The sequence below is a fragment of the Natator depressus genome, chromosome 8 (genome assembly GCF_965152275.1).
Source record: "Natator depressus isolate rNatDep1 chromosome 8, rNatDep2.hap1, whole genome shotgun sequence".
Lineage (NCBI taxonomy): Eukaryota > Metazoa > Chordata > Testudines > Cheloniidae > Natator > Natator depressus.
The window spans coordinates 43,951,871-43,978,133 of NC_134241.1; the positions used below are offsets into that span (position 1 = coordinate 43,951,871).

Here is a 26,263-nt window from a genome sequence, read left to right on the forward strand (position 1 = left end):
GGGCCAAGTGTTTTCTACTAGCACCATGAATACCCACTCGTGCTCTCCGTGAGTGGCGGGGCCTGTCACCACCCACCTGTGGGCCAAACCCAGGCCCAGCTGCCCCCATCCGTGCTGCTCCCCTCCCCAAGACCAGCAGCTCAAAAGCAACTGGGTCATGTAGCACCTTGAAAAAATTTGTTGTGGTGTGAAAGGGTGGAAAGTCAGGCTGACAGTGCAGTCTGGGCCCCTGCTCTGGATTCCCCCCAGTCACTGGAGGGGTGTGGATGTGTTGCACGCATTCATCCATGCGAAACACTTATCGAACCTCTCCCCGACTCCCTCTTCCTGTCCCCTTTCCAGACCCCGTTCCAAGACCAAGTAGCATAGCTCCATGCCAGCTAGTGCACTGCACCCCCATGTTCTCCCCCCAGCTATGCCTAGAATCCATGAGAACGTCAAGTCTTTCGCTGCATGCACCACACCAGCTCCAGGGCGCAGGGCCCGGGGTGCAGCTGCAGGGAACAGGTGGGAGCAGGGCAGGATGAGGCACTATGAGAGCAGGGACTGGAGAGAACAGAGCCGCGGGAACTGCAGGTAACAAGGGGAGCTTCACTCCCAGGGAATGTAGGGACCTGCCCCTGTGGGAGGAAATTAACTAAACAGCACAGACACCCAATGGGGCAGGCTGCTCCCAGCGCACTGCAGGGGCCTTTTTCTGTACTGCACCTTCTGTCTCTTGTAACCAGCCTGTCCAGCTCATCTGGGACCGTGTGGGTCTGGCATGGGGAGGGGAGGTGTCCCAGACAAATCTCCATCTTCAAAAGTGAGGCACTGGGGTGTCTAGTGCAGCATTTCTCAAATGTGGCCACTGTGGCTGCATGCAGCCACCATGAGCTTTTCTTGTGGCCACAGTCTCCTGGGCTGTGATTGGGGGTGGGGGAAAGGCAGCGGCCACTCCCCTTCTTTGTTGTTCCTGGATCAGCTGCCTTGGTGTTGGCTGCTGGGGCTGCAAGCAGGGGTTGGGACCTGCCCCCCCTCTGGAGACAGGTGGGCACAGTGCTGGAGGCAGTGGGGCTCAGGCTCTGGGCTTCACCCCTGGGGTGGCAGTGCAGCAGGCTCTGGCCACAGGGTTTTAGGCTCTGGTTGCATGTTAGCGGGCCCCGGGCTCTGGCCGTGTGGCTTCAGGCTCCATCCCCATCCCCCAGCCACGGAGCTTCGGGCTCTGGCTGCGGGGCTTCGGGCTCTGGCCCCGCATTGTCTCCTCCAGCCCCTCCCAATTCCATCGCCCCTGGCCCCTGCTGCCTATCCCGACCCCGCATCCAGGGCTTAATTTGTCCCCAGGCTTGCTGGGGCTGAGTAAGTCTGTTGTGAAAAGTAAGATGTTTACTGCTAGCTTGTAAGTCTGCTGTGAAAAGTGATATTAACAAACATACCAGTATCACTTTTCACAGCAGACTTACTAGCGAGCAATAAATAAACTACAATGATTTGGACGTGTACATGTGCGTATTTATTTGTTTTTCCTAAAGCTAATTAAGTATTTTAGGAAAAAGTGTGAGAGCTGCCACCAGCAAGAGTTGGTGGCTGCCCTCTGAGGCCACCAAAAAAATTGTCCTGAGGACCCCTGATCGAGTGAGAATTGCTGGGTGGATTTAGGGAAGCAGGACATAAGGGTCCCTAATGGAGACTGGCCAGGATGCTGGGGTTCACCCCTTCCCCTGGCTATAAGAAAAACAACCAACCCCCCCGTGACCATAAATGGAAAGAGTTTTGTATGCTGTCTCTCGTTAAAGCCAGCCCCTCCGGCTGCACGGAGCCACCTAGCGCCATGCTACAGGACGCTCTGACTCAGGGGAAGAGTGCTGCATACTGAGTCGCCTGCAGCTACTGTACCGGTCTCCTGTCCAACCCCCGAAGAAGTCTGACCCACTCGCCAGGAGCGGGGGTGTGGACAGAGCTCCTTCCAGGGCTGGGCAGGAGAGCGACAGCAGCTGTCCACCCTTCTTGCAGGGGATCCACGTGCAGTCAGTGTAGCTAGGTGCAGCAGAAACTGCTCACGTGGTGTTTAGACCACAGGTTTTGCTGCTTTGTAGTAAACATGAAACTTACTCCTTCAGCTTCCATTTCTGGAGACAGCTGTGCTGGGGACAACAGCCCAGCTGCTGGGGATCGGGAGACACTAGGCCCTATTTTACCTAGAGGGGGCCTGATCCAGGCCTCTCGAAGTCAGTGGGCATAGTTGTATTGGATCAGGCCCATGTGGTGGTGGGGTTAGCTGCTCAGCGGAGGTAGCAAGGAGCCTGGTATAAATGCTTGCAGAGATGTTTTGGTCTTGAAGAGCCAGCTGGGGTGCTGGGAAAGTCAGCGTTTTGGGATTGCTGGTTTGCTGGATTTGGACAAACCCCAAAGCAGCCTCCGTGGGACCAACCAAGGAAGAAGGTGGGAGATTTGTTACAGTCTCCCAATGGCTGTGTCTGGTAGCCAGGAGACTTGCAGGGGAGAACCTCCCCTCCAGGCAACCAGCTTCTGTGACTGGGAGACAAGGGGCTGAGAGGAGATGCTTAACCCAGGCCCTTTGCTCTGCGGGTGACCTGGCTGTCCAGGAACAGGGTGATGGAGCATCTCTGACAGGAACTGCTTACATGTGGGATGGAGTAAATGGCTCAGCAGATGACAGAACAAGGAGTAATGGTCTCAAGTTGGGGAGTGGGGGAGGTTTAGGTTGGAAACTAGGAAAAACTTTTTCACTAGGAGGGTGGTGAAGCACTGGAATTTGTTTTCTATGGAGGTGGTGGAATCTCCTTCTTCAGAGGTTTTTAAGGCCCAGTTTGACAAAGCCCTGGCTGGTATGATTTAGTTGGGGATTGGTCCTGCTTTGAGCAGGGGGTTGGACTAGATGACCTCCTGAGGTCCCTTCCAGCCCTGATATTCTATGATTCTGTGTGCAGGAAGGGATGGGAGCTGGGGGTCCCTAGGCCCTGGGCAGGGTTGGAGGTTAAGTGGCAGGGCCAGGGAGCACCGGGGGTGTGAGGGTAACTGCCTGTCTGTTCCTCCTCCCAGAACATCGAGCTGAAGGTGGAAGTGGAGAGTCTGAAGCAAGAGCTCCAGGAGAAGCAGCAGGCCCTAGATAAGGCTTGGTAAGTGACACTGTCCATAAGCAGCCGGCAAAGCCTTGTAGCCCTGCAAAGATGCTCATCCTCAGGGCCAGGGGCGGTGAGTTATATTCCCTTGTGGTGCCCGGGCTCCAGCAATATTCAGGGCTGGAGGCCCTGCTCCACCAATGTTTGGAGCAGGGTCTCTCCCCCGGCCCTGCCTGGAGCAGCCCCGGGTCCAGAGGGTCCGCCCCGGGAGCACCCCTGTCTGAGTGAAAGCAGCGCGGTTCTCCCTGGCCTCCGCTGCCCTAAAGCTACAGCACAGCACAAGAGCAACGCCAGCAGCAGGCTGAGGCAGCTGCTGCTGCTACTGCACCTCGGGAGGGGGAGGAGGCACCCACACGTGCTTGGCAGCCCTCTCCTGGCACCAGGCAGGAGACATCTGGAGTGAACCTCCTTGACTCACCTGAGCAGCTGCTGGGGCTTCGGCAGTGTTTGACCCTGTGATCCACCCCCCCACCCCACCCCCCCGCCACCACTCCTGCAAACACTGGGCAAAGGGCAGCCCCATCCCCCAGCCCCAGTGAGGCTATGGCGTGGGGGAGCAGGGGAGGAAGGAAGCCACATGTGATGGCAGTCCCCTCCCCGAGCCCACACCCGCTCTCCGGCCCCCAAACTCCCCCCCAGCCCCTGGCCAGAGCCTGCACCCAGCACCCAAACTCCGTCCCAGAGCCTGCACCCAGCCCTCCACACTCCCTCCCAGAGCGTGCACCCCTCCACCCATCCTGCACCCCACCTTGTGCCCCAGCCCGGAGCCTGCACCCAGCACCCAAACTCCGTCCCAGAGCCTGCACCCAGCCCTCCGCACTCCCTCCCAGAGCGTGCACCCCTCCACCCATCCTGCACCCCACCCTGTGCCCCAGCCCGGAGCCTGCACCCAGCACCCAAACTCCGTCCCAGAGCCTGCACCCCCACTCCTTTCCCACACACCCCCTCCTGCACCCAAACGCCCTCCCAGACCCTGCACCCTTCACTCCCTCCTGCACTCCCAGGCCCTGCCCCAGCCCAGAGCCTGCACCCAAACTCTGTTCCAGAGCCTGCACCCTTCACCCCTTCCTGCACCCCCAGGCCCTGCCCCAGCCCAGAGCCTGCACCCAGCACCCAAACTCCATCCCAGAGCCTGCACCCCCACCCCCTTCCCACACCCCCCTCCTGCACCCAAACTCCCTCCCAGAGCCTGTACCCAAACTCCCTCCTACACCCCCACCCCTTACCCCAGCCCAGAGTCTACAACCAAACTCCGTTCCAGAGCCTGCATCCCCTCCCTCCGCAGTCCCTCCCATCCCCAAACTCCTTCCCAGAGCCTGCACCCCTCCACCCATCCTGCACCCCCATCCTGTGCCCCAGCCCGGAGCCTGCACCCAGCACCCACACTCCATCCCAGAGCCTGCACCCCAGACTCCATCCCAGAGCCCAACCTCTCAACCGTCCTACACCCCAATTCCCTGCCCCAACCCAGGGCCTGCACCCCAGACCTCCTCCCCCAACCCAAACTCCCTCACAGAGCCTTAGGCGGGGGCGGAGGGGGGGGGTTGCTCTGAGCGTTCTACAAACCTGCCGCCCCTGTTCAGGGCATGATGCTGAGAGGGGGAGACAAGCAAACCCAGCTCCAACCTGCTCTCTGCCCTCCTCCTGTGCAGCAGCCAGACCATTCCCCAGTCCTGTGCCCAGAGCGGCCGCTGGTGCTGTGTAAGGCTGCAGGACCCAGTGGTCACCCTATGTCTTGGGAGGCAAGGCAGTGCCGGGGCAGGGCAGGCCACACTGTCCTCTGGGCTCTGGCTGCTGTTGGTTCCAGCTGTGCAATCGGAAAACATAAATAACGCCGTTGTGCAGCCCGAATGCTTGTTCTTTGCATGAAGCAACAGCACCCCCCAGCATGGCCCCCACCTGCAAGGACAGAGCCTACGTGCCTTGTGGATCTTTCTGAGCCACCTGCTCAGCAGACTCTCAGCGTAGCGCTCCCCTGGGCCCTGCACTGGGCCACCAGCCCACCACCACTGTGGGAGCAGGGCACAGGGGAAGGGAAAGGGATCCTGGTGGACAGCCCCGGTTCCCCGCTGACCTGGCTCTGCCTCCCAGCTGATGAAAGCCCTTTCCATTGTCCTGGGGCGTAAAGCTCTATGCAGTGAGAGCTAGGCCTGCAGCACTCGAGGGGAGAGTTAATAGCAACTCAGGCCTGGTCTACACTATGAGTTTATGTCAGATTTAGCAGCATTAAATTGAATTAACCCTGCACCCGTCCACACAACGAAGCCATTTTTTCCGACATAAAGGGCTCTTAAAACCGATTTCTGTACTCCTCCCCAACGAGGGAATTAGCGCTGAAATCGACATTGCCGTTTTGAATTAGGGTTAGCGTGGACGCAATTCGAAGGTATTGGCCTCCGGGAGCTATCCCACAGTGCACCATTATGACCACTCTGGACAGCACTCTGAACTCAGATGCACTGGCCAGGTGTACAGGAAAAGCCCCGGGAACTTTTGAATCTCATTTCCAGTTTGGCCAGGCGAGCTCATCAGCACAGGTGACCCTGCAGTCCCAGAATCGAAAAAGAGCTCCAGCATGGACCGAACGGGAGGTACTGGATCTGATTGCTGTATGGGGAGAGGAATCCGTGCTATCAGAACTCCGTTCCAAAAGATGAAATGCCAAAACATTTCAAAAAATCTCCGAGGCCATGAGGGACAGAGGCTATAGCAGGGACGCAACACAGTGCCATGTGAAACTTAAGGAGCTCAGACAAGCATACCAGAAAACCAAAGAATCAAACGGACGCTCCGGGACAGTGCCCCAGACATGCCGTTTCTACACTGAGCTGCATGCAATTCTAGGGGGGGCCACCACCACTACCCCACCCTGTCCGTGGACTCCGATGATGGGGTACTCTCCGTCATGCCTGAGGATTTTGCGGACGGGGAAGAATAGGAGGAGGAGGACGAGCTTGAGGAGAGCACACAGCACACCGTTCTCCCCGACAGCCAGGATCTTTTTATCACCCTGACTGAAATACCCTCCCAACCCAACGAAGCCGGAAAAGGGACCTCTGGTGAGTGTACCTTTTAAAATATAATACATGTTATAAAAGCAAGCGTTTTTTAATGATTAAGTAGCCCTGAGGACTTGGGATGCATTTGTGGCCAGTACAGCTACTGGAAAAGTCTGTTAACGTGTCTGGGGATGGAGCGGAAATCCTCAAGGGACATCTCCATGAAGCTTTCCTGGAGGTACTCTAAAAGCCTTTGCAGAAGGTTTCTGGGGAGAGCAGCCTTATTCCGTCCTCCATGGTAGGACACTTTACCACGCCATGCTAGTAGCAAATAATCTGGTATCATTGCATGACAAAGCCTGGCAGCGTATGGTCCCGGTGTTTGCTGGCATTCAAGCAACATCCGTTCTTTATCTCTCTGTGTTATCCTCAGGAGAGTGATATCGTTCATGGTAACCTGGTTAAAATAGGGGAATTTAATTAAGGGGACATTCAGAGGTGGCCGTTCCTACTGGGCTGTTTGCCTGTGGCTGAAAAGAAATCCTGCCCGCAGTCAGCTACGTGGTATGGCGGGGGTTGGGGGTGGGGAGGGGCATTGATGCTGAGCTGTTCGCGTTTGGCTAGCAGGGATCTTCCCTGATACCAGCCACGCGGTGGGGTGAGGGGTAAAGCAATCATCCCAGAGAATTGGATGGGATGGGGGTTAGTTTGGTTTCTGCTGCTGCACGTTAACAGGAAAACAGCGGCACTAAATGGCCAACTCAACGTGCTTTGCTTGGTATGGAGAGGAGGGCGCTGCTGTTATGACGGTTGCAGAAGCCGAAAGACTATGGCTTACCATGGCCGCCTGCAAACCGAATTCTGTTGCCCAGCACTGCGTGTGTGATCTCTAACACCAAAGCCGCAGGCACTCAATATAAGATGCAAAATGCGACCACGGTGAAAGAGTATAGCCATTGTTCTATAAAATGTATCTTTTTAAATACTTCACTCCCTTTTTTTCCTCCAGCAGCTGCAAATGTTTCAAGCCTCCCTCCTCCGTCCCAAAGGCGGCAAAAAAAACGCACACACGATGAAATGTTCTCTGAGCTCATGCAGTTGTCCGGCACTGACAGAGCTCAGCAGAATGTGTGGAGGGACACAACAGCAGAGTACAGGAAAGTGGCCGATGAACGTGAGGAGAGGTGGTGGCAGGAAGATCAGAGGAGGCGTGAGGCAACGCTGGGGCTACTGCGGGATCAAACGGACATGCGCCGGCGTCTGGTGGAGGTTCATGAATGGCAGCAGGATCACAGACTGCCGCTGCAGCCCCTGTTTAACTGCCCTCCCTCCTCCCCAAGTTCCATAGCCTCCTCACCCAGACGCCCAAGGACGTGGGGGAGAGGCTCCGGGCACCCAACCACTCCACCCCGGTGGACAGCCCAAGCAATGGAAGGCTGTCATTCAAGAAGTTTTAAAGTGGCCTTTTCCTTCCCTCCTACCCAACTCCCACACTCTACCCGGGCTACCTTGTGAATTATCTCCCTATTTTTATAATCAATTAATAAAGAATACATGTTTTTTAAATGATAGTGACTTTATTTCCTTTGCAAGCAAGCTGTGATCAAAGGGGGGAGGGCGGGTGGCAGGTTTTAGAGGCATTAAGAGGAATTTAGAGGCAACCCCCCCCCCCCCAAGTGAGCAGGTTTTCATGAAGGAGAAACAAACAGAAGTGTCACACAGTACCCTGGCCAGTCATGAAACTGGTTTTCAAAGCTTCTCTGATGCGCAGCGCTTCCTGCTGTGCTCTTCTAACCGCCCTGGTGTCTGGCTGCGCGTATTCAGTGGCTAGGCGATTTGCCTCAACTTCCCATCCTGCCATAAACGTCTCCCCATTACTCTCACAGAGATTGTGAGCACACAGCAAGTATCAATAACAATGGGAATATTGGTTTTGCTGAGGTCTGAGCAAGTCAGTAAACTGCACCTGCGACCCTTTAAATGTCCAAATGCACACTCTACCACCATTCTGCACTTGCTCAGCCTATAGTTGAACAGCTCCTTACTACTGTCCAGGGTGCCTGTGTACGGCTTCTTGAGCCAGGGAAGTAAGGGGTAGTCTGGGTCCCCAAGGATAACTATAGGCATTTCAACATCCCCAAAGGTTATTTTCTGGTCTGGGAAGTAAATCTCTTCCTGCAGCCGTTTAAACAGACCAGAGTTCCTGAAGATGCAAGCGTCATGAACCTTTCCCGGCCATCCCATGTTGATGTTGGTGAAACGTCCCTTGTGTGACGAAGTGGGACTGTTCTTAATGTTTCCTCTGAATAGTGTGGGGGTGCCTCAGTTTCCCCTATGCGGTTCTTAAGTATCTAGGTGGTGGGGTAAGGGTGTATGATCATTGCAGAGCCCTAGAGGGCAGGTGTGTGCAGGGGTCTAGACACAGAGAATGGCCAACACCCAGTTTCCTGGCAACTGATGGCCTGGGCCCTTCCCCCCTGCAAGGTGAGAGCTAAAGGGTTGGAGAACAAAGGAATCAGGTGACCTCCTGGCCCGGGAAAGGGGCAAAACCCAGGGGAGGAGCGGCTGGAGGGTTTTTCAGTTGGGGGCTGGCTGGGACATGGAGTGAAGGGCAGACGTGGTTGTCTGGCTCACTGCCCCTCAAAATGGACCCAGCTGAGAGGTCGTGTCCTCTGCACCTACAAGCTCTGTGTTAGACCATGTTCCTGTCGTCTAATAAACCTCTGTTTTACTGGCTGGCTGAGAGTCACATCTGACTGCGAAGTTGGAGTGCAGGACCCTCTGGCTTCCCCAGGAGCCCCACCTGAGTGGACTCGCTGTGGGCAGGGGCAGAGGATGCTGAATGCTCCGAGGTCAGACCCAGGAAGGTGGAAGCTGTGTGAGCTGTGTGTCCTGAAGACAGTCTGCTCACAGAAAGGCGACTGCCCCAGAGTCCTGACTGGCTTCATGGGGAGCAGTTCCAGAGCATCGCCCAGGGACTTGTGATCCACCAGCGCTTGCAGCACCATTGAAAAGTACCCCTTTCAGTTTATGTACTGGTTGCCCTGGTTGTCCGGTACCAAGATAGGGATATGCGTTCTGTCTATAGCCCCACCACAGTTTGGGAATCCCATTGCAGCAAAGCCATCTAGTATGACCTGCACATTTCCCAGAGTCACTACCTTTGATAGCAGCAGCTCAATGATTGCGTTGGCTACTTGCATCACAGCAGCCCCCACAGTAGATTTGCCCACTCCAAATTGATTCCCGACTGACCAGTATCTGTTTGGAGTTGCAAGCTTCCACAGGGCTATTGCCACTCGCTTGTGAACTGTGAGGGCTGCTCTCATCTTGGTATTCTTGCGCTTCAGGGCAGGGGAAAGCAAGTCACAAAGTTCCATGAAAGTGCCCTTACACATGCGAAAGTTTTGGAGCCATTGGGAATCATCCCAAACCTGCAACACTATGCGGTCCCACCACTCTGTGCTTGTTTCCTGGGCCCAGAATCAGCGTTCCACGGCATGAGCCTGCCCCAGTAACACCATGATCTCCAAATTGCTGGGGACCGCGGTTTTAGAGAAATCTGTGTTCATGTCCTCATCACCACACTGCTGTTGCCTCCTCGCCTGGTTTTTCAGGTGCTGGTTCTGCATAAACTGAACGATAATGCGCGAGGTGTTTACAATGGTCATAACTGCTGCGGTGAGCTGAACGGGCTCTATGCTTGTCGTGCTCTGGCGTCTGCTCGGGCAATCCAGGGGAAAGGGCGTGAAATGATTGTCTGCTGTTGCTTTCACGGCGGGAGGGAGGGTTGACTGACGACATTTACCCATAACCACCCATGACAAATTTTTGGCCCCATCAGGCATTGGGAGCTCAGCCCAGAATTCCAGTAGGCAGCGGGGACTGCGGGAACTGTGGGATAGCTACCCACAGTGCACCGCTTGGAATGTCAACGATGCACACCGCCGAATTAATGTGCTTCGTGTGAACGCATGCACTCCACTTTATACAATCTGTTCCCCAAAATTGACTTCTGTAAAATCAGAGTACTTTCGTAGTGTAGACATGCATTGGCAGCTGGAGCGGTACGTGTGAGACTGGTGCATCAGATACGTGAAGGGGGGTGGATGGAGCTAAGTGTGCAGGGTGGGCAAAGCAGAGAAGTGGGGGAGGGGGGAAAAGGGGGCTATAGAAACACCATCCAGGCAGGAACATCAAGGAGATTTTTCACAGTATCTGATTAGCGACGATTACTTTGCTCTGAAAATGGAAATACTTTGACTGGGTGGCAGAATGTGCTGAGCCTTACAGCGAGCGAGCCAGCTAGGCCGGCCTCCTGCCGGTTCAGAGAGGTTTCCCACTCTGCCCTCTCCGGTCCAGCTGGAAATGGGGCCCCCACCAGCTGTTAGCACTAACACTCAGATCATCATCAGGTAACGCCCCTTGTGCCCAACCTTAGGAGCCCCTCGCAGCTGGAGACTGACCCCCATAGGGCAGGTCTGCACCGCGGCTGGAGGTGTGACACCCCACCCCCAGCTCTGCTTGAAGTAGTGCCTGGAAAGCGGTGTGGCTGTGAGGGGAGGGAGTGGGTAAGCCCCCACGAGTCAAAGCCTGTTGGAGACCTGAGACACGTCCTGGGCTGGCTAGCCTAGAGGCGGGTGTGCTGTTCTGGGTGTGGTGGTGCCAGAGTCCTGAGGGACAGGCTGTCTCCAGCGCTGGCTTTTTGGAGCCATATCACATTGCAACCTCAGTCTCCCTTGCGGCCCTCTCCCCTGCTCTCTGTGCTCAGCCGCGGTCTCTTCCCACCGATCATTTCCCGATCATTTCCCCTCGGTGCATTAGCTGCCTTGTGCCAGCCAAATCTGTGCTTTGATTGTCAGCTCATGTTTCTAGCCTCTGCATTATCCCTGCCCCAGCCCGACTCCATTCAGTGCCATCTGGGTCTCCAGCGTCAAATTGCACAGGACTGATCCCTGGGGCTTTGGCACCTCCATAGACCCCTCCCCCTCACTTGAGCTATCGCTCTTTGTCTTAACCCCTTGTTCACCACACGTGGGCCAGATCTCAGTCTGTAACCTTTACTGGTTCGACCAGATGCCTGCTAGCCAAAGGACTACACCCACTAGCCAAGACAGGTGGCCAAGAGGTCCAAGGGCAGCTGCCTGGTGGGAAGCCCAGGGTGCACACTCCTGGCTTCTCCCCCGTGCCCCTGCCCTTGCTGGGAGGGTTGGGGGCTTTTCTTCAGCTGCGAGGAGCCAAGAGGGAATGTCTCTGGCTCCTGCAGAGGGAGAGGTGCTGCTGTTTGAGAGCCCTGCTCTATCCCTCTAGGGTCAGGCAGGATTCGGTCATGCTGTTAGAGCAGCGCGCTCTTGACGCCTGGAAGGGCTGTCCAGGGAGACCTGGCTGGTGCTTCTAGGGCCCTGCTCACACCCCAGCCAGTTTCCTGGGTTAGAGTTTGGATCTCGTTCTCTGAGATGGAGGCCTTGCTTTCCAAGAGCCTGTGCTCTGCTGTACAGACAGGGAGATTCGCTGATGACAGTAGCTCAGTCTGAAGAGTGCAGGCATCCATGTGGAATTAAAACTACCAATGAGGTCGCATGGAGGGGTGTGCGGGGGTAACGACACATCCCAGCAAGGGGCCTGTTGAGCTGGGAAGCTGTCCAAGGGGAGCTCAGCTGCAGGAGAGCTGCTCTCGTGCCCCTGTTGGAGGTGGTTTTTGCACAGCATCACGCAGAGGAGTCTTTTACGTTCAGGTCTAGTTTTTTCCCCCATGACTGGACGTGCTCTTTGAATAACACAGGCAAAGGACCCTCAGGCACCCAGAAATAACGTCCAGGCTTAGATCCTGTAAGAGCAGCTCCGTGGGCTTGTGTTCCAAGCAGTTTGTTTAACAGAGATTTGCTTTTCAGTGCATCAGGCATCCTGCTAATCTCCCTGCCCTGGGTAAGCGGGGCCTTTGTCCCTGAAAGAGTGTTTCCCAGGCTCCCTGCAGGCCCCTTTCTCAGCCCATCCCCAGCCAGGAAGGACTAGGACTAGGAGAACCGGCAGAGTGAGGCAGTAGTGCCAGCTCCAAGCACTGAAAAATCATGAGTCACTCCTCCCCCTCCCCCGCAAAAATCACGCAGTTGGCTTAGAAATCATGATATTTTCACAATAACAAATATTGGGTTGGGTTTCTTTGTCTTCTAGTTTCTGAGTCTTCAGGGTTGACTCAGGCCACATTTTTGTGTTTTTCTCTGCAACCAGGAGGACACATAACTTACTTTGTTTTCTGCATGAAAGCTGAGGGTCTCATGTAATCACCTGACTCCAGGAGCTGGGGCTTGAAGATCCCCTCCCCATGCTCATTCCAAAATCCCAAGAGTTGTCAGCACTGGAGAGGGTTTGAATATGTGCTGTACGTCTCAATGGAGGCAGGGAGACGCAGGCTTAGAGGCTGATATTGTTTAACATTCTAGACGCAGCATGAGCAAGCACAGCTGTTTGTAAACTAAAAATAATCGGGCACCACCTGTTTCCCAGAGGGCAGGGAGATTCCTGTGCTGGCTGGGGGCACATCCCTGACTCTGCGCATAGGACAGGAGCACAGTCTGTTTGCAAACAGGATGGGATCCCATGGGCTTTTCAGCTTGTGACTCTCTCCCCCACCCCTGCTACTTCGCAAAGCTTTTGTATTTAAAAATAAAAGTCAGTGTCATAGAAGTCACCAAAGCAGGAATAGAACCCACGGATGAGGAGCTGCTCACATGACAGTCACCTTTCCATTTTAAAATATGCCCTTTCCATTTGTGACCTGCCATGTCCTGAGCGCTGTGCCCCCAGGAGAACGGTTGATGTCGCAGTCACTGTGAGCAGGATGGGGAGGGGTGACTCAGTCTGGTGACGGAGATAACAGGGGACAACAAGAAATTCTGAATTCAGATCTAGGTGGGTGAAGAGAAGGAAACGTTTTGTTTCCATTGAATATTCATATTACAGTGGAGTCCAGAGACACCAATCTGAATGCGAGGCCCTGTCATGCTAGGTACTACACATATGAAGACATGGCTCTGAACAGTCCGGAAAGACAAGTGATCTAGGCAGAGTATCGGAAAAGGGAGGCAATCAAATAGATCCAATGTTTGCACCCCTTCTATCCCAGCCTGGCAGGCAACTGAATGGAAACCTAGTAGCATCCCAGAGCTGTAGTCAGGGACCAAGGCCCCATGGTGCTATATGCTGGGCAATCACAGAATGGAAAGACAGCCTCTGCCCCAGAAAGCTTACACTGGATTTCCTTTTAAGCTTGCAGGAGGGGAGTGCACAGGTCGTACTGCTGCTCTTGGCAGAAGGATACTGCAGCAGTGGGGGCCGTAGGGGAACCTGGCTGGAATGGCAGGGAAGAGGGATGGAGAGACAGCCCGGCAGCATGCAGTACCTGGGATGCCAGGAGCATTGCACAGTGAGGGGAGGCTGCCCCCACCCAGAACAGAATTAGTTCCCTGCTATGATCGGCAGCAGCAGAGTCGGGGAAAGTGTGTCCCCTCTGGTTCACAGGTGCCTTTCCAGAATGCTAGGGTCCTTCCCCTGCTCCTCTTCTTCTTCGCCACTCCCCAGCCAGGGCTAGCTGGTGTGATGCTCAGGAGGCCCATCCACTCTGCTTGGGGCCTCAGTGTTCCTGCTTCCTCACACCTTCCTTGTTCCTACTGCCTGCACTGTGGGGGCCAGAGTGGAATGGGTCAGAGGGGTTGGTACATCGTCTGGTGTCTGTGTAGCGTGCCCCAGACCTGACTGCCTGAAGCTGGAACCAGGCTCAGATCCGGAACCTGGCTCCCCACCTGGGGAGAGGTGAGCCTACGGGGCCTGATTCTGTGCCATCAAATTGGTGCAGAGCGGAATCAGGCCCAGATCCTTTGGGAGCTGGCTTAGTGTCCCATCCTCCCCCCAGTCCCTCTCTAGATGCTGGGGACCAGCAGGCCACGCTCAGCTCTCTGCAGTCTGCAGCTGTTGCTGTGGCCCTGGTGCAGCGACGGAATAGAGCAGCCCCTGCTATTCCTCCCATGCTCACCCCACTCAGCGCAGCAGTGGGTGTGTGGCTGTACATGCTGGTCTGCCCTAGCTCTCCCTGTGCTGCTAGCACCAGGTGGGGCCTCCCAGAGCCGTGCTGGGTGGAACCAGATCTGAGCCCCATTTGTGACACTGACAGAGTGGAATGAGCCGAGGTGACAGCCTGACTTGCAGCCCAGCCCCCGCTGGGCGGTCCAGGGCTGCCCCTTGCTCTGACAGGTGGGTGCCATGTCTTGCAGGGCAGCTGCCGAGAACGTGACCAGTCGCAATGAAGCAGAGCTCCAGCGCCGGTATGAGGAGAGGCAGCAGGAGACGGAGCATGTGTCGGAGCTACTGGAGAACAAGATCCAGCTCCTGCAGGAGGTGAGTGGGGTGGGGCATGCGCCCCAGCTGTGCGGCATCGGCCATGGAAGAGGAGTACAGAGCCGCCCAGGGCCAAGTGGGACCCGTCTCTCTTTGCCAGCCCCCTCTGCCCATTCTGGAGTCTCAGTTTCTTCCCCAAATCCCAGGGGGCTCAGTTTTTCTGGGCCTGCCATATGGGATGGGCTTTGGGCCCCACAGCAAGGCCCCCACGGGACATGAGGAGCAGGACTCTTGGCCCCTGTGACTTCTCTTTGCTTATGGGGAATGGAGCTCAGGGTCCCCTGGGACTCCCCTTAGCCCACGGGAAACTGGGAACAAATCCGAGGCCCCAGCTGCTCTCCTTCCCGCTGGTTATTCCCTCTGTATCTACAGCAGACAGAGCTCTGAGCCCTCCGGCTGGTTCTCTCTTTTCCCACAGCGTATGGGTAAGGGAGCCAGGCCCCCAGGGTGGCTATCTGCAGGGTATTAGAAACCAGTCGCAAGGCTCCATGGCCCTTGACCCTTACCTCCTGTTCTTTCCATTGGAAGGGCAGCTCTGCCGTCCTGGTACAAGAGAGCCTGTCAGCGTAGCCTCCCCCTCCTAGCTTGGTGTTGTCCTTGCTCTTGTCTCCTTCGACAGGAGCAGAGATTGGCATCTCTGGGAGGCTCCCCTGGGTCATGGACACAGACTTGTGATGACTCCATCAGTTCTAGTGAAGATACGCAGCTTCCTCCTTCATACAATAATTACACAGATGCAGCTGAAGTCCATGGGAGCTGCTGAGCGCTTGGCACTTCTGCAAATTAGGCCACCTCTTTAGGAGCCTACATCTAGGTTTAGGAGCCACCCTATATTTGAACATCTTGGCCATGATGTAATCCATACCATGGGAGCGCAGCTGGCCCTAGGAGAACCTTCCTTGTTGCTGTTATGGCATTGTTTGCATTTAACCTTCCCATCATAGTCACATAGGGCTTTTTATTTTTCACTTAATTTCCTTGTGTTTTAAAACAAAGAACTGGAGTGAAGAGGTTTTGTAAATGAAGGCAGGGGATCATGGCTGCAGTGAAAAGGATAGAGGCACCTAAAATCACAGGGGAGGGATTTTAAATCTTTTTTGTATTCTTGTGATTTTTCTCTTCTCTTGGATTTAAGGCAGCGAGTGTCCTGGGAGGAGTTGATGGTGTTTTGCAGGGAGGAATTTGCACTTGTCTCACCAGCAGCCTGCGCTCAGTATCCCCCGCTCTTCCCCATGTGGCCCCATAGGGATGGTACATTGTAAGCGGGGCTTCATTATTTCTTTAGAATGAAATAACAACAAAAAGCTGCCCAGCCCCAGCTCTGGGCACCCTAACACGTTATTAGCAACACAGCTGTATCCCAGTGGCATTACAGCCACCTCCAGAAAGCCCTCCATCATTGTGGGAAGCACTCGTACCCCAGCCGTGAGCTCACATCCTCTCTAAGAGGTGTCATTTGCAGCATGTCATCTAATTCAGGCTGTTTCAGAGGGGAGGTGGGGAGCGAGTTGCAGAGTCCCAGAGCCCTAGCAGATGCCCAGTAAGCCTACTCCGAGTGAACACGCAGCTGTTGGGTTTTTCCAGGGCATGCAGTTGTTGGGTTTTAGTCCCAGTTCAGCAGGGAGCCCCTTCCTCGCAGAGACAGTCTGAAGCTGACTTTGAAGAGGATGGGTTGTAGTGCAGGTCCTGGTGGGACTTGAACGTTAATGTCAGCTGCAGGTCCCATGAATGCTAGCACTGATGCATCACTTGTTAGCGACTGTAGCGTGGCCCCCATTCAGTCATCACTTACAGCAGCTCAGGTCAATAGGCCCAGCCCTTCATCCTCCGCCCAAACGCTGCAGCTTACAGGAGGGAGCACGTCTGGTCTCACTGGATGCAGCAGCCACCCACTGGTATTGCTGCTTTTCCTTCCGCTCACAAGCCAGTGGGGTTGTGGCTCTCTGCCTGGGGTGGCGCAAGTATCCCTGCTCATGTCACGTTCCATCCCCAGGAGGCCAGATTAGCAAAGAGCGAGGCGGAGAGGACGGCAGCACTGGCGGAGGCTGAGAAGGGACACTGCCTGGAGCTAACCGAGAAGCTGAAGAAGCTCACCAAGGAGGAGGAGAAGAGAGGAGCCCAGGTTCTGCATGATGATCACTGTGCTGCGCTGGCCCAGAAGGACAAGTAGGTAGCTGTGGTCACTCCATTGACTTGCCTCTGCTGCTTCCTGGCTCGTGCCCCCTTGCCCACAGAGCAGGCAGCCCAGCTGGGGGGTTCAGAAGAGCGATCCTTGTCTCGGAGACCCCAGAGTGGAGCTTGCTGCGCCACACTGGGCCGCATGGCAGCAGGACCAGTCACTGCCTGGGTGAGCAGGGTCACAGGATGGGGTGGGGGTTGGCATCCAGCAGAGTCAGGGCTCAGTGAGCCCCCGGGTGGATCCTGCTAGGGGGCAGAGTCTGGCTGACCCAGGTGGTCGCAGAGCAGGTGGTACTGGCTGGGTGGGATGGGTTAGGCCACATAAGGGGACTCCCTGGGTGCTGTACAGAGAGCATAGTGATTGTGCACTCCCCGGCTCCTCGCAGCACCTCCAGCACAGAGGCATGGATGGGGGAAGGTGTGTAGCCGGCAGGTCGCTACACTCCAGACTGTTCCAGGAACAGCCCCTTGGCCTGGGAGCTGTCAGCTGTAAGTTAGAGCAACCCTGAGGCTGCTCTAATTTACTCTGGGGACTGGCCCACACCCTGGCTGGCCCCAGAATCAGTTCTGCAAATGTGATGTGAAGCCGCCTTGGGTCCTGTGCTGAGCACAGAGCCCTTTAGTGGAGATCCTCCTCTTCTAACCAAGGTAACTAAGCCATTTTCTCCTTGGCAGATGCATTGAAGAGCTGATCCAGGAGCTAAGTGCCAGAGAGCAGCTCATTGAGCTGCTGGCCACAGAGAAGCAGAACCTGCTGCAGCGTCTGGAGGAGCCCAGAGAAATGGAGGTGCAGGTGAGATGGGAGCTGTGCAGGGGATAATCTGAGGCCTCCCAGCGTGTCCCTGCTACACATGTAGCTGGGCCATTTCCTGGGCTCTAGACCCAGCTCTGCCACCGGCCTGCTGGGTGACCTGGGGCAAGTCATTTCCCTGCCCTGTACCTTAGTTTCCCCATCTGTAAAATGGTGGTAATGGTGTTGGCCTCCTTTGTAAAGGGCTTTGCAATCTTGGGCTGATAAGAGCTGGGTGGCACTGTGTTCTTTATTGTTATTCTCAGCCCATTGAAGCCAAATCTATTTTCTGCCAGTGGAAACCTGGCACTGGGGCCCCGGTCACACTTTGTGCATCAATTAGCAAATCACTCAGTAGGTTGGATTTAACTCATAAGGCTGTGTGTGTGTGTGTGTGCGCACGCGCGCGCATGCGGGGGGTGGGGGAGAGTAGCCATGATTTGGGGGCCTTTTCTTCCAGTCCCTCCCTGTCCACAAGTCCCCTTTTAGGAGACTGCTTTAAAACCAGTTCCCACTGACCTGGGTGGAGGCACTGGGCCAGTTGTCCCTCTGTGACCGCAGTGGAGTGGCACCAGAAGTGAACTGGCTCAGTTTGTCTGGTAAGTGTGGACCAGGCAGCAGGGTAGAATTGTTTTCTAACCCTCTTACAATGGGCTGTACAAAGGATACAAACCCTCCTGCTTCGTAACATAAACCAGCCTCTAACTGACACAGCTAGGGAACTTCCCCGGTGCTGAGCGAGTCCATAATTCTCCTCCCCATGGTTCTCTGCACCTTCTGCTGAATTTTCTGCTCCTGGCTACTGTCAGAGGCTGAACTAGATGGAGCCTGGGGCTGGCAGTTCTTGCCTTGCGTTTTGATGAACAAACACTCCAAGCTGTAATTCCTGCTGCCTGGAGCCAGCGGTAGCAAAGGCCACACCAGTGACTCTCCTATAGCTACACCTTAGGGAGCCCCGGTGCAAGTTCTAGGGTAGCAGCACTCTGAGACTTCCTAGTGGGAAGGCTGGAGCCAGTTTCTAAGGACACCTGCTTTCTGGGGGGGTTAATCCTTGCCTGGCATATTTAGGCAACAAATGACTCACCCACCCAAAAACCAACCCTGTTGAAACTGACAAGTAGAGGGAAAAACAAGACAATTTGGTAAATATGTCACGCCCAACCAAACCTCGTCGCTCCAGTGCTGAAGTGAAATGCATGTAATAGTCTGGTTTGGAAGTTGCCTCCTGACCGCCTCAAAGGAAATCTTTAGATTCCCCTGCTTGGCAGCGAATGGTGCCTTTCCCTAAAAGATGGGAATTCGGTCCGAGGGCAGCTGTGCCTTCTGTCCTCCGGTACCCTCCGTCTAACATTGCTCAAGTGTCACTGAGGGCAGAATTCAGTCTTTAAACTGCTGAGCTTCAATCAGAAGACCTTGATAATAACTGTAGCCAGGCAACTGCTAATAAGCCTGTAATAACTTTGTATTTTCCAATCCCTGGTATATCTGGGGTTGTCTTGCTGCATTGTGGCTTGTTTACAATTATGAAAAGAAAAAAAAAAGAGAAAAATTACAGAATTAGACCATAATGTGTAGAGAATTATGGTCTAATCCTGTAATGTTTCTTGCTCTTCCTAATTATTGCCTACATGTGCAGTTTTAAACTGAGGTCTTAAAATACCCTCTGAAAAGCTAGCTCCAAGCATCAGTAAGGCTTTCAGTGCCATGAAGGGATCAAACTAGATTACTAACCAGCAGCTGATGGGGTTCTCTGAATATATTGCCTCCTCAAAGCCACATTCTTGGAGGCTTATGCTGGGCAGTTACTCCTAGGCAAACTTCACTGCCTGCATCCTAAGGTACAGAGACTGTGGGAAGGGCAACAGAGAATGAGCCCCAACATCAGTGAAGAGGGCCCAGGCTCTCTCGAGGATACAGAGACACCAAAGCAGCAAGGATGGAGGGAAAATGAACCTGGGTTTGCGGATGTGGCATATGCACAGAACTATTACTGATCAGTGATGTAGATTTCTGTTGGTGGTGCCTGGGGGAAAGGGACGTGTTTATATTTTATATCAGACTTGGAGCTGAATTGGGATTTAACAACCTTGGACATATGGAACACCTGGGAGGGCTCCACACTCTCCATCCTGATTGACCTGTGTTCCTGGAAAGGGTTTGACAGTGGTACTCAGAAATCTTTTGGCAAATGCACAAATACAAGACTCTGATATTAGGAATTAACTCACCTGTGGTTCTTCAGTTTGAGGTATTCCTGCTGATGTCAAAATACCAGGAGGCGCAGCCCTTTAATAATGGCAGCTGAAATGCTGCTTGTAAGGAAATGGACATATTGGAGATCCTAATTGCAACAGATCCCTTGTCTTGGGCCTGGGCTGTTGCATATGGCTGGTGCAGGTCCCCCAACTGTGGTTCCGTGTGTGTGTGTGTGTGTGTGTGTGTGTGAGTGAGTCAGTGAGTGAGTGTGTGTGAGTGAGTGATTGGCAGCTGGGGTCTCACACCAGTTCTTGCTGTGGAACATTAGCTCCCCCTGTTGCTCCAGCAGCCTGTCCTTGTCAGGGATATTGCTTCCCCAGGATCGCTGTATTGGCTACCACTGGCCCCAGGGCTACTGGGGTCAGCTTGAACCATGTAGCTTCTTCTTATCTCTTAATAGCAACATTGTTGTTCGCTAATCCTCTGGCACTTCCAGTTTCTAAGATGAGTCTGTGGGTGTTTGGTGCTGCTGATGGTGGTGCACTCATTAGGAAGGTGATGGGTGCTGTAGAAAACTCTATAGATAGGTAGGGGTCCATGCCTCAAGGCCTCTCTTGCATTGAGATCTTTGGTTCCAGCTGGCCCAGGACCTGACACCAACTACAGGCCCGAAAGCTCAGCTCTCTGAGCTAAGGGCTCCTGCTGTGTGGATAAACCTGTATCAGTTCAGCATCTCTATTTTGCTGTGTTTACATGTGGAGTGTTTCTTTGCAAACAAAAGGGCCTATGAAAGCTTCGAGCCTGGAGCACAATCACGAGCTGGGGAGCTACAGCAGGGTGCAGGCTGCACCTCCTCTGCCAGACCCCAGGCAGGCAATACCTCTGCCTGCTAAAAACACGGCATGAAAAAGCCTCCCTTTGGCAGCTCCGCTTCCGTGCTCTGCAGTGAGGCGCCACCTGTCCTGCTGGGTCGCACAGTGTGGGAGCAGCTTGGTGCCCCAGAGCACAGGTTGTGCCTTGGCAGCTGGCACACTGATCTGCCAACTCCATGGGTCTTCCCCGTAGATTACAAGTTCTCTGAGCTGTTTATGGGCCCCCAGGGGAAATCCGTGCCTACCTCGAGGGGACTCGACCCTGACCGATCCATTACCCCACCTACTGCGGAAGGGCAACCAATCTGGGTCCCTGTGCTTGCCTCTTCCCTCAGCAGGTGAGGCAGTCCATTACCCCACCTCCTCCTCCTCTCTGTACACAAAAGGCTGGAATCACTGGGCCCTCATTTGGATTCCTGTCTCCTCCATGGCTGCGTACTCGGGTTTGTGGGGTTGCTGATTTGTTACTCTGCCGTTAATTGTTTTTTATCAAACTTTTTTTTCTAATTTTCACTAAGTTGTTCAGCCTGAACCCTGCCTGCATCAGCTCATGTGTGCTCTGCAGTGGCCTTTTTGGCATGAGTCTGGAGGTGCATAGCCAGAGTCCACATCACAACACCCCTATGTTACACAGAACTGAGAGACCAATTCCCAGCCTTTGTGCCAGGAGCGGGGCCCATCTCCATTGCCCATTTCAAACATTTTCAACAGGCTCCTCTATGCTTTCTCCCGCACTGACCCTTCCGCTTGGGAGGAGCATCCCACTCACTGTCCTCCAAACCCCTCCGTCAAACTCCACTCTGCCACGGCCTCCGAGAAACCCAACAGGGGTTAGGCAGCCGGTGTGCTGAGGCCTTTCTATCTCATGCTGACCAGTATTGTCTCACTGTTTCCTTATGCTCCCTATCATGCTTCCCCAGAAGTATCCAGGGCTTTGAGATACCTGGCTACCACCTACCATTAGTGTGAGGAGGCCTTGTCTTTACCTGCCATAGGCCAGCTCCCCAACTCCACCTTCCACAGCAACACAAGTAACGCCCTCTAGGCCTACACAGGCCCTGATCTCTCTCTCCAGGTTAGCGGTGGGCACACTCCAACCCCCGAGCATCTCCCTGGAATGTCCAGCCCCTGATTCACTGGCCCCTCACAGGATTTACCGATGCGCTGCTCCCAAAGAAGCAGTGTACCCCAGCTTACCAGTCCCACCTCAGATCACCATGCCGCTTCACACCCAGCACTTAGACATGATTAGAGTGAAAACAGGTACAGGTTTTATTTAACAAAGGCTAGAGATTCAAGTGACAGCAAGTAGAAGTATTGGAGTATTCTGGTTATATATAAAATAATAACACGCATTCTAGAACCTAGATGTACTTAGCTAGTTACCTGATCAGCATCCTGTACAGCAGACAGGAGAAGATCAAGAATGGGCTCTCAAAACTGGAGACTCTCACACAAAACCAACCTTCCACACAAACTTCCACATGGCTGGTCTTTACAAAAATGTGACAAGCCATTTACAATGCACACTTCACTTCTCTACAGAGGAAAAAGGACAGTAAACTATCTAAACTCCTACATGCCACAGGGGGTACAACAGTGGTACCCTCAACTCACCTAACAATATTGTTAATCTATCCAACCACACACTTAGCCTGGCAGAAGAGACTGTCCTATCTTGGGGACTCTCTTTCTGCCCCACCACCCCCACAAACATGATACAGTTTTGCGCTGATCTGGAAGCCTACTTTCGTCATCTCCGAATCAAGGAATATTTTCAACACACCACTGAACAGTGCGCTGACCCACAGGAACCCTCCTACCAACACTACAAGAAGAAGGATTCTGCTTGGACTCCTCCTGACAGTCAAAATCACAGACTGGACTTGTACATAGAGTGCTTCTGCAGACGTGCACAGGCTGAAATTGTGAACAAATAGCATCACCTGCCCCATAACCTCAGCCGTACAGAACGCAACGCCATCCACAGCCTCAGAAACAACTCTGATGACATAATCAAAGGGGCTGAGAAAGGAGATGCTGTAGTCATAATGAACAGGTCAGATTATGAACAGGAGGCTGCCAGGCAACTCTCCAACACCACATTCTAAAGGCCACTATCCTCTGATCCCACTGAGGGTTACCAAAAGAAACTACACCATCTGCTCAAGAAACTCTCTGCTATAGCACAGGAACAAATCTACATGGACACACCCCCAGAGCCCCGACCAAGGGTATTCTGTCTGCTACCCAAGATCCATAAACCTGGAAACCCTGGACGCCCCATCATCTCAGGCATTTCTTACAGCAGGATTATCTGGATATTTGGACTCTGTCCTCAGACTCTATGCTACCAGCACTCCTAGCTATCTTTGAGACACCACCGACTTCCTGAGAAAACTACAATGCATTGGTGATCTTCCTGAAAACACCATCCTGGAAACCATGGATGTAGAAGCTCTTTACATCAATAGTCCACACAAGGATGGACTACAAGCTGTCAAGAACAGTATCTCTGCTAAGGTCACGGCACACCTGGTGGCTGTGCTTTGTGACTTTGTTTTCACCCACAACCATTTCAGATTTGGGGACAACTTATACCTTCAAGTCAGTTCCACTGCTATGGGTACCCACATGGCCCCACAGTATGCCAACATTTTTATGGCTGACTTAGAACAACACTTCCTCAGCTCTCGTCCCCTAGAGCCCCTCCTCTACTTGTGCTACACTGATGACGTCTTCATCATATGGACACACGGGAAGGAGGCTATAGAAGAATTTCACCTGGATTTCAACAATTTCCACCTCACCATCAACCTCAGCCTGGTCCAGTCCACACAAGAGATCCACTTCCTGGACACTACAGTGCAAATAAGTGATGGTCACATAAACACCACCCTATACCGGAAACCTACTGACCTCTATACTTACCTACATGCCTCCAGCTTCCATCCAGGATACATCACACAATCCATTGTCTAGAGCCAAGCCCTAAGATACAACCAGATTTGCTCCAATCCCTCAGACAGAGACAAACACCTACAAGATCTTTATCAAGCATTCTTAAAACTGCAATACCCACCTGGGGAAGTGAGGAAACAGATTGACAGAGCGAGATGGGTACCCAGAAGTCACCTACTACAGGACAGGCCCAACAAGGAAAATAACAGAACACCACTGGCGATCACGTACAGCCCCCAGTTAAAACCTCTCCAGCGCATCATCAATGATCTACAACCTATCCTGGAAAACAATCCCTCACTCTCCCAGACCTTGGGAGGCAGGCGAGTCCTCGCTTACAGACAGCTCCTCAACCTGAAGCAAATACTCACCAGCAACCACACACCACACCACAGAAACACTAACCCAGGAACCAATCCCTGTAGCAAAATTCGTTGCCTACTCTGTCCCCATATCTACTCTAGCAACACCATCAGAGGACCCAACCACATCAGCCACATCATCAGGGGCTCATTCACCTGCACATCTAGAATCATAGAATCATAGAATATCAGGGTTGGAAGGGACCTCAGGAGGTCATCTAGTCCAACCCCCTGCTCAAAGCAGGACCAATCCCCAACTAAATCATCCCAGTCAGGGCTTTGTCAAGCCTGACCTTAAAAACTTCTAAGGAAGGAGATTCCACCACCTCCCTAGGTAACGCATTCCAGTGTTTCACCACCCTCCTCGTGAAAACGTTTTTCCTAATATCCAACCTAAATTTCTCCCACTGCAACTTCAGACCATTACTCCTTGTTCTGTCATCTGCTACCACTGAGAACAGTCTAGAGCCATCCTCTTTGGAATCCCCTTTCAGGTAGTTGAAAGCAGCTATCAAATCCTGAAAGCAGCTATCAAATCCGAATCTACTAATGTTATGTATACCATCATATGCCAACAATGCCCCTCTGCCATGTACATTGGCCAAACAGGACAGTCTCTGTGTAAAAGAATAAATGGACACAAATCGGACATCAGGAATGGTCACATACAAAAGCCAGTAGGAGAACACCTCAGTCTTCCTGGACATTCTATAACAGATTTAAAAGTAGCCATACTTGGACAAAAAAACTTCAGAAACAGACTTCAAAGAGAAACTGCAGAACTAAAATTCATTTTCAAATTTAACACCATGAATTTGGGCTTGAATAGGGACTGGGAGTGGCTGGCTCACTACAAAAGCAGCTTTGCCTCTCCTGGAATTGACACCTCCTCATCAATTATTGGGAGTGGACTATATCCACCCTGATCGAATTGGCCCTGTCAACACTGGTTCTCCACTTGTGAGGTAACTCCCTTCTCTTCATGTGTCAGTATATATATGCCTGCATCAGTAATTTTCACTCCATGCATCTGAAGAAGTGGTTTTTTACCCTCGAAAGCTTATGCCCAAATAAATCCTTGCTGTTTTTGTGCATACAGACTAACACAGCTACCCCCTGATGCTTAGCTAGTTACTGTCATGCCTTACAGAGCAAAAGGCATTTTTCCTACATTTTACAGCTAGCACTGGCTGTGATCTTCCATTCATAGGATGTCATGCTGTCAGCTTGCCTCCCATATGAAAGATCCAGGTTGTGTCTCTGCACCCTCAGCTATACCCCCACAATCCATTCTCTTCCTATATGTTTCCTTTCATGAAGATTTCACAATCTCTTGATTGGCATTTGGTTCAGTAGGTGAACAGGCATACCTGATCAGACGCAGAGATAAGCATCTGTCACTTCCTGCCTGTAACAAACATGTCTGAGGTTTGTCACCTTCTGATGACCTGCCTCACCTCCCAGATTTTAAGAACAGTTTTCAGTACAGTTATCTAACTCCTTAAACATTATCCGTACACACATTTTGCAATGATTATGATGACCCGTGGGCTCTTGGGGAGAAAGAGAGACCTCACATACCACCCCTTAGTGAATTATTGTGCATGTGTCTGACACAGGGATCCCTGTAGAATCCAGTGCATCGCCTGTGTCCACTGCCAGTTGGCATCAAGAGATCCCTGGGTCACACTCTCCCCTTTGTCTGCTGTATCCATCTGCTTGTTGTCTTACATTTACGGCACATCTACACTGGCAGAGTTACAGCACTGGGAGTTACAGCGCCGCTCAGAGAGCATTGACGGGAAACCGCTGTTGTGTGTCAGCTGCCTGCAATAGCGTGTTCACATTTGTGGCACTTGCAGCGGTATTCAGAGCGGTGCACTCTGGGCAGCTATCCCACAGAGCATCTATTTCTCTTCTGCTGCTAAGAGTTGTGAGAAGGCGGAGGGGGTTGCAAGGCATCCTGGGTCCTGTCCCAATGCCCCCTGATGCATTGCTTCGCATCCTAGCAATCCCTGTGCTTCCACATTTGGCGCCATCTGTCAACGGTTTGTGTACTGCGCACCCTGCCTCTTTGGGCAGCAGGAATGGATCCCAAACTGTTGACCAGTATGACAGGTTTCAGAGTAGCAGCCGTGTTAGTCTGTATTCGCAAAAAGAAAAGGAGTACTTGTGGCACCTTAGAGACTAATCAATTTATTTGAGCATAAGCTTTCCTGAGCTACACAAATGGACACAAATCAGATGTCAAGAATTATAACATTCATAAACCAGTCAGAGAACACTTCAATCTCTCTGGTCACGCGATTACAGACATGAAAGTTGCGATATTACAACAAAAAAACTTCAAATCCAGACTCCAGCGAGAGACTGCTGAATTGGAATTCATTTG

At 53.1% G+C, this 26,263-nt stretch overlaps 1 protein-coding gene across 5 annotated transcripts in view; it reads left to right on the top strand.

Annotated features, from left to right (window-relative positions):
* Positions 1-26,263, top strand: part of PDE4DIP (phosphodiesterase 4D interacting protein) — a 153,528-nt gene that overhangs the window by 43,799 nt on the left and 83,466 nt on the right. For all 5 annotated transcript variants that reach the window (XM_074960872.1, XM_074960881.1, XM_074960880.1 and 2 more), the window contains exons 5-8: positions 3,043-3,119; positions 14,389-14,512; positions 16,506-16,678; positions 17,366-17,483. In XM_074960872.1, the coding sequence (XP_074816973.1) occupies positions 3,043-3,119; positions 14,389-14,512; positions 16,506-16,678; positions 17,366-17,483 (492 nt within the window). The remainder of the gene's footprint in view (positions 1-3,042; positions 3,120-14,388; positions 14,513-16,505; positions 16,679-17,365; positions 17,484-26,263) is intronic.